General features: G+C 40.9%; 1 protein-coding gene across 2 annotated transcripts in view; it reads right to left on the reverse strand.

Annotated features, from left to right (window-relative positions):
* COP1 (COP1 E3 ubiquitin ligase) overlaps nt 1-13,115 on the reverse strand; it is a 90,330-nt gene that overhangs the window by 38,979 nt on the left and 38,236 nt on the right. Inside the window, exons 3-10 of one of the 2 annotated variants that reach the window (XM_068125232.2) lie at nt 10,551-10,648; nt 9,861-9,925; nt 6,158-6,277; nt 5,956-6,024; nt 5,805-5,864; nt 3,304-3,401; nt 2,990-3,044; nt 1,299-1,413 (exon numbers count right to left, since the gene is read on the reverse strand). In XM_068125232.2, coding sequence (XP_067981333.1) covers nt 1,299-1,413; nt 2,990-3,044; nt 3,304-3,401; nt 5,805-5,864; nt 5,956-6,024; nt 6,158-6,277; nt 9,861-9,925; nt 10,551-10,648 — 680 coding nt within the window. The remainder of the gene's footprint in view (nt 1-1,298; nt 1,414-2,989; nt 3,045-3,303; nt 3,402-5,804; nt 5,865-5,955; nt 6,025-6,157; nt 6,278-9,860; nt 9,926-10,550; nt 10,649-13,115) is intronic. The other variant, XM_068125233.2, reaches the window with a different exon arrangement.

The raw sequence follows: 13,115 nt of genomic DNA on the forward strand, positions 1-13,115 counted from the left end.
GTGGAACATGTCTTTCAATCCTGACAAATCTCACAAGCTCACTATGTCTCTCCAAAAAGACCGACTGGACAACCCTCTCATCTACTTTCTCAACAATCCTCTCCAAGAAGTTCTGTCACTCAAGCTTTTGGGTCTCACTATCTGCCATGATCTTTCCTGGGAAAACCACATTTCCAGCTGGCCTCCAAAGCCAGTTACCGACTGGGCATCCTCCATTGTGGGAAGTCCTTCCTTGACACACCTGAGCTCCTTACCACATACAAGGCTTTCATCCACAGCTCAATGGAATACTGCTCTCGCCTCTGGGCTGGCGCTCCTGCCTCACACCTAGCTCGGCTTCACGCTGTTGAAACCAAAGCTTTCAGAATCATTGGAATCTCCCGCGATGAAGCCAACTCTGAGGGCCTTTCACTCACTCACCGCAGACAGGTTGGTGGGCTTCTGTCTTCTACCGACTCCTCTCCAGCCTTGCTCCCCCAGATCTGTCTGTGCTCTGTCCCCCAAATACTCCTACAGGTCGCACAAGATCTGCCAGCAACCCTCTTCTGGTGAAACTGCCAAAATCAAGACTTCAAGACAACTCTTTCATTCCTCTTTACTCCCGCCTCTGGAACAAACTTCAATCCCACCCCTCCCGGTCTTTAAAACAGCTGTTAACTACCATGTCATATCTTCCCCCATCCAAAACCTTCATCTTTTCTACCCCCGTTAATTTCACCCCAGATCCACTTTTTCGAAATACCGACTTCTTTCCTTGAACTCCTAGCAGTGTCCATGTGTTTTATACCTCTCCCAACCACCCCCCCCCCACCCCCTTTCCCATGCCTCCTCACCCCAAGCCCTCTCCCTCCCACAGATCTCCTGATGTCCCTGTTCTCTAATGTTGGACTTGTGTGCTTCACTCTCTCTCCCAATCTCGTCTCCCACTCCTTTTATTATATGTTTTTTATGTGTCCGTTTGTTTTTTTTGTGATCAATGTTCGCTCTTACACGAACCTCAAAACTTGCATACAAAAAACAAAAAACAAAAACAAAAACTAAGTCTACACTCACACACCCATATCAGTACATTATAGCCTTGCATCATCGATCGACGATCGTACAACTCCTCCATGAGCCTCAATATCCGGAGAAAACATTTTATTCAAGATTTCATCGGTACAAATCCAAGGCTGGCATTCAATTACATTTACCCGATTCAAATACCCAAAAAGATTAAATGCCGTTTATGATTGACTCAACAAAGAAATACTTTCCTGACGAATCGATATTTTTTTTTTTAAGTCGCATTGTAGTACCTGGCAGGCAGGAGAGGCGAAGTGAAAAGTAACACTGCTCGAGATCGTCAAAATGAGCTCCCAGTTTCCGCCTGAGTGACGACATTGTGCTGCTGTTCGTTCCTTGCTTCTTTTCCTACGCAATCCAACACAGGAATCAGCCTCTACAGAAATGCAACAGTTATTTACAGTAACTTTGTTCAGTTCAGTTTTTTTTTAGTTCATGACGATGGTGCAAATCTGAAATGAAGTTCGTTTTTAAAAAGGTGGAGTACCAATGCACGTACATTCACTTTTGAGGGAATTTGGCTTGATTGTTAGGAACTAAAATCCAAAATAACAGGATTCATGCTTTGTAATGCACAAGGTGAAAATGAACCTGAAGAGAAGTGAGCCAGCAGAGAGTGTGGAAGAGCAAACAATTGTGAAATTGTATTCACTGTTCCACCCTTTGTTTTCTCACTTGCCATGATGTTAATTTTCACCACCTGCTTGTTATGACTTTTACTTCTTCCTAGACCTAACAGTCAGGTTCGCTCATCTTTTCCACCGGTGCAGGGGCTGATCCAAGGATCTCACCAAACCGTCCGACCGGTAGTAGCGACAGGCGGTGTGTACAAAAGGCAGGGGCCTATCATGAGCTGATGAATCACGCTTACTGGGAATTCTTCGTTCGTGAGACAATGTCTCAAGTCTCAGTCCCCATCACGGATAGGGGGGGGGGGGGGGCGCTCAGCGGTTAACCAGAGCCTGATGGTGAAGGGCAAAGGACATGCTGGCCCATCCAGGGTAGCGGAACTAATTAATGTGTCGGAATCAACCAGACGGATCGTTCCCCAACTAAAAGCAGCCATGCACCACCATCCACACATAACACTATATGCCGCACCACTCTCTCATAATTTACAAGGTGAGTCACATGACTACTTAGACATTAGTAAACAATCAAGAAAATTGAAGTTTAGAGCTATAGTAAAAAAATATTCTGGGAGTGCACCGATGTTGAGCCAAATGGCCTCATTTCCTTGTTTGAGGTCAGTTTCGTTTCATAGTCGTTCCCCTCACCCCCATGACACCACCATGGAAACAGAGGCCAGACACAAAGAGAGCAACCGAGAAAAGAAAAGGGGCAAATACAGCAATTTATGAGGGGAAATCGAAGCCAAAAGCTAATGAGAAGTCTAAAATAAAAAAATAAAATACAAAATTGGAAATAAAGACCTTGAGGTAAAGGCTGCTAAAAGCAAAGATTAAAAAACAAAACCATGACAAAGTCAACCAACCGGAGAAATCAAATGCTTGAAAATAACCCCAAAAGATTATACTGCAAATTAGGGAAACTTCTGCTGCCCCGATAGATCCTTCTGCCAAAACTGGGGGTTGTTGGTGGATGTTTAAATTATTCCACAGCGTCTTTCACAAAGATTAGGAAGTTAATGGGAGCCTCCTGAACAAATTGCAAACTTCTGACACAGTCAGTTGATCATCATCAGGCCTGGCCAGCCGGTTCGTTAAAGACGTGGGCCAAAAATGTTCCCTGGCCCACTCCACAATAATTGGGAATAATTGGGGCTGATACATTAAATATTAAAAACAATCCAAACACACATGAAAAACATTGCAAAAATAATATTTTTTGTTCATTTGAAATTGGGGTGCTAAAATAAATAACGACATTTCAAAGTGTTGAGAGTTTACGCAAAAGCACCAACCTGGCTGCTTTCGGGAAAAACTGGAAAAGGACCATCAGAAGAATCCAATGGCATACTAAAAACATAAAACGATGTCGATTAAAAACATATCGTGAACACGTGTTCAAAAACAGACTTTTAAAGGGAAGGGTATCAGGATTTTAACACAACTAGATCTTGGTGAGCAAGAAAGAGATAAAGAATGAAAAAAAAAGAAGTTATTCCACATTGTGACAGGGACCAGGACGATGGTTCTTCGACCCAGGCAAAATCAACTCGTCCTAAAACAACACACAAAAGCATGCACCTTTAGAAAGGGGATGCAAATAACTTACGTTATACTGGGAGGCTCTGGGCCTTGAGGAACACATGCCAGATCGGTGACGGAATATTCAGCCATACTGGAAAAGTTCTGTTGCTGTTGCAAAAGATCCTAAAATGAAATAAGAATGAAAAACTCTATAAGCAGTTAGTGGGTATCTACCATATAAAACAAAATACAATGTGTGTTTGTGTGTCTGTCCCCCTTCAAGAGAGTAGGTTTTAAAGGGTTTGATGAGTGCTTTCGGAGGGATTTGAGTGGGGAGTGGCGGGCATGGGGGGGGGGGGAGTTAATGGGCAATCTTTGAAAACGACTGTGTGTCCACCGGTTAAAAGATCTAAAAGACTCTGTGGACCCAAAATACCCCAAAGACCCAATGGACCCCAAGCACCCAAAATACTTGAAGACCCCAAATTACCCTGTAGACAGTTAAAGACACAAAAGACCATGAAGACCCAAAATACCCCAAAGACTGAAAAGACCCTGAAGACCCAATGGACCCCAAAGACCTTGAACACCCAAAAGACTCCGAGGATCCAAAATACCTTGAGGATCAAAAAGACAAAGGCCACCCAAAAGACTCCAAGGACTCAGAAGACCCCCAAGGACTCTGAAGATTCAAAATACTCTGAAGACCCAATGGACCCCAAACACCCTGAAGACTCAAAATAACCTGAAGACTGTCAAAGACCCAAAAGACCATGAAGTCCCATAATACCCCAAAGATCCCGAAGACACAAAATACCCTGAAGACCCAAAAGACTAAAAAGACCCAATGGAACCCAAAAACTCCAAGGATCCAAAAGACTCCAAAGATCCAAAAGACCCTGAAGATAAAAAGAGGACCCAAAGGACCCCCATGACTCTGAAGACCCAAAATATCCCGAGAATACAAAAGACACCAATGACCCAGAAGACCCCCAAGGACTTTGAAGACTCAAAATACACCGAAACACCCAAAAGACCCCAAATACCTTGAGGACCAAAAGACTCCAAAGACCATTAAATACCCTGAATACCCAAAATACCCTGAAGACACAAAAGACCCAGAGGACACAAAAGACCATGAAGACCCAAAAGACCATGAAGACCCAAAAGACAATAAAGACCCAAAAGACAATGAAGACCCAAAAGACAGTGAAGACCCAATGGGCCCCAATCACCTAAAATACCCTGAAGATCCAAAAATACCCCAAATACCTTGAGGACCAAAAGACTCCAAAGACTATTAAATACCTTGAATACCCAAAATACCCTGAAGACACAAAAGACCCAGAGGACACAAAAGACCCAGAGGACACAAAAGACCTCAAAGATTCTGAAGACCCCAAAAAAAGAGTAATTATGCCTCTTACATTGGAATTGTACACGGTGGCTTGCAAACTGAGCCTCAAGGTTGGTGTACAGAAGTGGTGTTTTTTTAAAATCACAATAAAAGCAAGGCACAGGGAGGTGAAATTTGCTGCACGTGATGTCCAATGCACGCAGAGTAAATAGAGTGTTCATTTACATCTGAATGATGTCTAATAAATAAAGATGATACAAGCACCGCTGACACTAGGCCCAGACTTCAGACTTTGGCATGCTCTCGCTCGTGGCTGTACCAGCAAAAACTGTTCCAACCCGTCATTTTTGATGGGCTTTATAAAAAATAAAAATAAAACACCTTTAGAGGCCATTTTTCTAGTTAGATAATATGAATGCAAGCAGCTGTGGAAAAACAATTCTTCATCATAAATATTCAAAAAATCATATTTTTGATGAACCAATTTCTCTGTAAAAAATATTTCTGTAAACACATCAAAATAAAAAAAAATAACAAAAAACAAACTCATCTTTAACTTTAAGAGACAGGAGATTTTGCAGACAAGTCTGTCATCAAATCAACATTTCTGGGAAGTTAGGCCTCACTTTGAAAGGACTTTTTTGAAGGCACCTCATGACCTTGAATATCACTGGGATTCTGTGCCAATCTTTTATCAAGGCAAGCATGTAGAATTTTGTCAAGTAACAGAACGCACTTGCCAACTATTCTCTTAGGGTACAACGGGAATGTTTAACATCCACCAGCGAATAGGACCAGATGGGCTTAATGTACCTCCAAAGGATAATCACACTCACCCATACAGATACGTTGCCCCATTGTGAAGCACCAGGATATCAGTTTACAGCCCGAGTCGAGAATAAAATCCAGACTAGACAGCTCAAAGGTGAGAATACCCAAGTTGAGAATACTACCACCACTACCACCACTTTGAAGTGATATGTGGCAGAAATGATATGAATTGGCAAAAATTCCAATTCATGAGAATCACTTGTATTTATGATTTGACAAAAACTCAAACCAATTCCAATTTTAGAGGATGCCTATAGATAGACAGTGGAAGAGGTAAAAGATAAAGAGGAAACACAAAAGAGGAAGCAGGAAAAGCCAAAATATAAAACACAGGATAAGCAACATTAAAATAATAACAATGATGATGAAGCAGCAGGAGGTAAATGGAAGAGAAGTACCTTCACCCTTCTCAAATCGTCATCCAAAACCTCGATTTCTTTGGTCAACTGCTCCAGTTGCTGAAAAAACAAATGGTACATCAAAATCAGTGCCAGGACAAATATTAGCACACATTTTGCAAATTAAATTTGAGGCCATTTTATACCTCACCTCTTTCTTGTGTCTTCGAGCTTGTTCCAGAAACTCCATCAGGATCTTGTACTGGGCTGCCAGACATTCCTGCTCGGAAACAATGTTCAAGTTGTCTTTCGGGCAAATCAAATTGTTTGGAAAACGGTCAAGAGCAATACTTTTCGAAACGTACGAGGACAAGACTTTTATCGTGATAGTTTTGAGACGTCACAAGACTCACTGCTTCTAACTGCTGCTTTCTCTGAGACAACACTTCCAACAAGTGATTGACATCAGACAAATCCAGGCCGTCATGCTCCATCGTGAGCAGGTCATGGATAGTCTGCCAGTGTTTGCTGTTCTGTGGGAGGCAAATTAAAACTCAAAAGTGCATCTTGATGCAAAATTGGATTAAAAGGAGGCTACGACGAATACAATGCCAACACAAATTGTTTTCCATTTAAAGTCAAGGGCCGCGGGACATCAGTTACATTACATCTACATTCACAAGTTACGTTTAGGTATTGCTGGAAAACACATAGACACAGACATGGCATGGGTGTTTCACCCACATGAGCACACTCGTTTCCAAATACAAACGTGTAATTATGGAATTACAGCTCGAACCAAAGTATCAACAGGACTTGCTGATGAAATGTCTAAATATTCTGCTCCTGGATGTGTGAACAGAAAGAGAATGAACCCTACGTTGTCATTCTACTCATTGCCCTGGGCAGAATCGTGCATTCTACTTCATTTAGGTTTATGTACACCTAATGAACAGGACACCAACGACTGTTTTACCTCAAGTTGCAAAATAAAAATATCATACAACTTGAAAAAAAGATCAATTATACATTTTATTATGTGAGAGGGGAGAAGTGGCCGGGGGATGGTTACTAAGCTGATAAGGTGGTCCGTGTATTTTTTTTTGTTGTTCAAAATATTCCCACAATTCTATCAAACTTGTCATTCAATCATGTGAAAACTAGAAAGTTCGTAGAACACCTTACCCTGCTAAGTCTTGAGAAATAAGGACGCATACAGGGTCTGTGAATGGCAATTTTGATTGGTTGAGATGATGTAAAATGCCGTAATGTTTAGTCGAGGTACTGCTAAACAAAGGAGGGGTTTGAAAGTGTCAAAAAGGTGACTTGCGTTCTTTAGTGTTCAAGTATATATTTCAACTGAAATGAAATTAAGAGTTTTTTGGTCGTAGGGGACAAAAAAAAAAAAAAAAAAAAAAAAAAAAACTTTGGCAGTTTAGCGCCGTTAGGGCTGTGTCTTATACACCACCTTATTTAACACATTACATTCGTTATTAATGCCTGTTGTTCGTATCCTTTATGACGTCGCTAAAACCAAGTTTCCTGTTAGAAATTATTTGAAATTTTATTTGACTGCTGGACAGGCAGACGGAGTAAAAATATTACTCCCTCCCCTGCGCATGTGCAATCGGAACACATTCAGAGCCACAGTACTGCTAAACTACAGGTTCGTTTTCAGATGAATGTTCCGATTCATGTTCATAGTAACATTCAATTGAAATAAAGTTTTCCTCGATCATAAACTGACATTTGTAGACAGAACGACAGACAGATAAAGTGAACCAATTGCTCAACCCTGCTTTTCACTTCGCGTGCGTGGGGTAATAAAAACGGGACTCCCCACTGCTGCATTCATGCTCTTGTAATGAGCGGTCCTCCAATTTAGACAACTCTAGCCAATCAGACTGAAGCAAAACTTGGAACTTGCTGCGCACAGCAAACACACCTACTTCAATAACTAAACTCACACCTGCTCTCACAATTATGGGAAAACCCGAAGGATGTGGTCAAGACTTAGATTTATAAGCTGAACCAGGTTCACCAACCTGTGCAAAGTGCAATAATTTGCAAGGGACAACCGAGGTAAGGTTTACGATCTGGATTGAGGGGGAGGAGGTGGGGGAGGGAATGGAAGAGGGAGAGGGCAGTCTCAATATCCTGAGAACGTTTGCACACAGACCCAATATTACACCTAAGGCATCATCAGAAAGTCAGAAGAATATATACAGGGACACACAATGACACAGCTCCAGCAGGAGGCTATTTGTGGAAGCTAAATTTTAAAGTGGATAGCTGAAGAGGTTGAAGGAAAGTTCGAGATGGAGAAATTGACACTGAAGCGAGAGGTGAATTTCGTACAGTCGAGATGTACATTTCAGTGCCAAATCAGAGATTGCAAACCCTCGCCAGGATGTATTTTCAGTGGTTTTTAAGGCTTTTGCGTTAAAACAAATATGGCGGCCGAAACATGTGACCGATGATGTCATCCTTATTTTTTTCTAAAGTAATTTATTCCTAGATTATGCTCAAGAAATGATCTTGATTGGATGAAGTTTTGTACTTGTCAAATTATGACGTTATAATGGAGGCACCTATGACAGTATGATATCATCATTAAGATATTTTATTCCCCATGGAGAGTTCTTTACAATGAGCCATGTCTCAATTTTTTCTATTCAGTGCTTTTGGAGATATAGAGGTGCAAAGTTTTTCGGTTTTTCCAAGATGGCGGCCGAACCACGTGACCTATGACGTCATAATTATAAAAAAAATTATACAGGTGGAGTTGCACCTATGGTGAAAATTTCCTGTCAATCACACCAACGGTTGCAGAGAAAATCATATTTTTTCTGTGCGGTCAAACAAACAAACAAACGGCCAAACAAACGGACGTCAAATGCAAAAACCCTCTCCTCTGGCGAGGGTAATAATATTGATATCAGATGGCAACAAAACATTCTTTTCCAGGAAGTATTTAGAAAACCTCAATACGTATATCTCATTTAAAATAAAATAAAATAAAAATGTTGATATTACATAATCATTTAAATATCCACGAACTAGCATTCTTGTCTGATATTTCACCAGAATCTAAACAAATTGGTGGTTTTTTTTCCGCCGAACTGACAAATGCAATTCCATCTCGGGAAGGTTTGTAGATGCCAAAACAGAATTTTATTCAACAAAACTAGCATTACCAGCAGGATAATGAGGAGCACTTGTCTTGGTGAAGGCTCGCCGTGGACTGTTGCGGAGGAGACGACAACAGCGACTTGTTTCCCCAAAACAGGAGTTGAGGAAGCACGAGTTTACCACCGTGGGAAACCAGATGAGGCTTACGTTATGGGAATTGCTCATCAGAGCAAGAAAGGGAATAACCGCTTAACTTGACGAAGGGTAACACTTCAGAAACATCAGCAACACCTCGTTTCCCATGGCGGCAAACATGCGCCAACTCCCATTGAAGAAATCCATTATGTACATCATTACCAACGCCACTGACGGTAGATGGAGGTTATGTATTCATGCCTGTTTGTTTGTATGTGAGAACGACATCTCAAAAGGTTGTGGATGGATTCAGACGATACTTGGTGAACAGCTTGCATGTGTGACCAGGACAAATTGATTTGATTTTGGTGAAGTTCCGGATTCGTGTACTGGAATTTTTAAGTGATTCTTTGCCATTGAGTGGTAGGGCCAAAAGCGATATAAAACATGTTATCTCAAAAAGTTGCGGACGGATTATGACAACCGTTTGTGGATGAGTTGGTTAAGCGACAAGAACAAGTGGCCCAGGATCAGTTTATACTTGTCACACACTTTCTGAAACCTGCAGTCATGGAATTCACCAAATCTTGTGGTCGCTGGTCATAACATTAACCAGGTTCTGTGATATGGGTCATGTTTAACATCCCATATATCCCATATACCATGTGTATTTGTCCTAAAGTCCTTGTAATTTAAATAACAGTACACTGGTGTTTACCAATACCCTCATCATGCATCGGATAAATGTATAGGCTCCTGTGTGAAACTTATATCACATTAAACAAAAAATAAAGTGAAAAACCTCATTTCCATTGAGGTGAAAGCAGGTGATGCAAAAGGTATGCTCACAGGATGGTCAGACTTCAAACGTTTCTGCTCCATCCTTTGCCGCTGCTTCAAAATCAACTCATTCACTGTAAAACACAAGTTTGTTTAATATGGGGGAAAAAAAAAATGTTTTAATTCGAAATCTTTTTAATGTTTAAAAAAAAAAAACGACATTTGTTGATTGTTCTCAGTATTTCACCTTCTCTACCAGCAATCCTTACTACCCCCATTGACACAACACGATTATCGAGCCTGGGTTCAAATCCCAACCGAGCTATAAACTGTCATCCCGGTGTTTCACAGGCAGGGTGATTCATCAATATGTGTGTGGTCCCTCAGATGGGCGTTAATCAGGCGCCCTGTCTACCAGCATTCATTGGTGAACATTAATTACTACTCGTCAAATGACCATTTTTCCGTATCCAGGGACTGGTCGGTTCCAGGCTAGTCAATGACCAAAGATCCTCTGTCATAGTTTCTCCCCTACCCCACACCTCAATCCCAACTCTCAACTCTCAACTCTCAACTCTCAACTCCACCTCCACCTCCACCTCCTTGCCCCCCTAGTGGTCATCACATGCGTATTCTTAGCTCTAGCAAACAACATTTATCACACTGATTTGTTCACAAGTCATTAAACAGTCAATGCTAGCTGTACCTGATGATTCATATAATTGCTGTTTTATGTCATTTCAATAAACAAAAACTTACACAGGAAGTTTGGGAAGATGTGTGCAGGGTTTTCAATAACATAGTTGCACTTGGGACACCGGTTGTTCTCTTCCAAGCTTTGTCTGATGCACTTGCAACTGTCAAACGAATAAAATAAAATAAAAGATATATATACAGAAGGGTGTCGGAGTGAATTCCATTCAATGTACAATGTGCGCTGAGTGGGTTCATATGCAGTGGTTTGAGAGGGTCATTAACCAGTGTGGCAGCTACATTCAAGTGTAAGGTGTGCACAGAGGGAGCTGCAGATGAAGGAAATGTTGAGTTGGATCTTGGAGACGGCGTGAAGCTGGAAGGGGTGAAAACATTTTGTTACCTAGGAGACATGCTGAATGGAGAAGGTAGATCAGACTCGGCAACGGTTGCTGGAGTGAGATGTGCATGGAAGAAGTTTTGGGAACTAAGTGGTGTGCTGACGAGGAGGGGAGTGTCGTTGAAGCTAAAGGGAAAGGTGTATGCTGCATGTGTGAGAAGTGTTATGATTTATGGGAGCGAGACATGGGTAATGAACGTAGAGCAGCAACGAAGGCTGGAAAGGGTGGAAATGTGAATGGCTCGGTGGATGTGTGGAGTATCGTTGAGAGAGAGGAAGACAAATGATGAATTGCGAAAGATGATGGGAATAGAGCCTGTGATGGATGCTGTGAAGAGAAACAGTTTGAGATGGTTTGGTCATGTGTTGAGGAAGGATGAAAGTGACTGGTTGAGAAGAGTGATGGAAATGAATGTGGAAGGAAGTAGAGGACCGGGAAGACCGAGAAAGACTTGGCTAAAGATGGTCGAAGAAGAAATGCGGGCAAGGGGGTTAACAAGGGGCGATGCAGAAAATAGGGCAAAATGGAGAAGATTGTCATGGGGACCGCAAGGCTAACCCCTGCTCTTGCAGGGGAAATGGCCTTAAAATGCCTGTTGTTGTGTGTGTGTGTGTGTGTGTGTGTGTGTGTGTGTGTGTGTGTGTGTGTGTGTGTGTGTGTGTGTGTGTGTGTGTGTGTGTGTGTATTTATATATATATATATATATATATATATATATATATGTGCATTCCAGAAGTTTGGTACGATTTCACAAAAGTTTGAGAAAGTAGTTCAGTGACAACACAGGACAACACAACACAGGACAGGACAGACGCTGCACAGATATATATATACAGGACAGACGCTGCACAGATATATACTGCACAGATAGATAGATAGATATATATATATATATATATATATATATATATATATATATATATATATATATATGTATATATATATATGTATATATATATATATATATATATATATATATCTGTGCAGCGTCTGTCCTGTCCTGTGTTGTGTTGTCCTGTGTTGTCACTGAACTACTTTCTCAAACTTTTGTGAAATCGTACCAAACTTCTGGAATGCACATATCTCTCCCGTCGGTATGTCCTAAGGGTATTTTTTTGGGGGGGGGAATTTTTTGGGGGAATTTTTTTTTTTTTTCCAACTTCAATTGTTTATAAAATGTGATATCACGTATATTACAAATACATTTGTGCAAAATAATTGTTTGAATTATGATTGGTTTAAACCATGACAAAACAGCAACTTGGGTACAGTCATTTATCTATATATCTACACATCTGGGCAATGTCTGTGTTCTCACTTAACGACTCCCTCAAACTTTTGTTTCCGTGGTTGTGAAGTGTTTTCAATAATGTTGTGGTGGTTTTGAATCACGTGGTGGTGAGGTATTTTGAATTATGTTGTGGTGAGGTGTTTTTAAATCACATGGTGGTGAGGTGTTTTTAAATCACATGGTGGTGAGGTGTTTTTAAATCACATGGTGGTGAGGTGTTTTTAAATCACATGGTGGTGAGGTGTTTTTAAATCACATGGTGGTGAGGTGTTTTTAAATCACATGGTGGTGAGGTGTTTTTAAATCACATGGTGGTGAGGTGTTTTGAATTACGTGGTGGTGAGGTGTTTAGAATTATTTGGTGATGAGGTGTTTTGAATTATGTGGTGGTGAGGTGTTTAGAATTAGTTGGTGATGAGGTGTTTTGAATTATGTGGTGGTGAGGTGTTTTGAATTACTTTGTGGTGAGGTGTTTTTAAATGACGTGGTGGTGAGGTGTTTTTAATTTCGTGGCTGTGAGGTGTTTTTATTACGTGTTTTATGGCTGTGAGGTGTTTTTATTACGTGTTTTATGGCTGTGAGGTGTTTTTATTACGTGTTTTATGGCTGTGAGGTGTTTTTAATTTCGTGGTGGTGAGCTGTTTTTATTACGTGTTTTATGGCTGTGAGGTGTTTTTATTACGTGTTTTAAGGCTGTGAGGTGTTTTTAATTTTGTGGTGGTGAGGTGTTTTTATTACGTGTTTTATGGCTGTGAGGTGTTTTTCTTACGTGTTTTATGGCTGTGATGTGTTTTTATTACGTGTTTTATGGCTGTGAGGTGTTTCTAATTTAGTGGTGGTGAGGTGCTTTTATTTCGTGTTTTATGGCTGTGAGGTGTTTTTATTACGTGTTTGATGGCTGTGAGGTGTTTTCAATTTCGTGGTGGTGAGGTGTTTTTA

This window comes from Myxine glutinosa, chromosome 8 (assembly GCF_964187855.1).
Source record: "Myxine glutinosa chromosome 8, kmMyxGlut1.1, whole genome shotgun sequence".
Lineage (NCBI taxonomy): Eukaryota > Metazoa > Chordata > Myxini > Myxiniformes > Myxinidae > Myxine > Myxine glutinosa.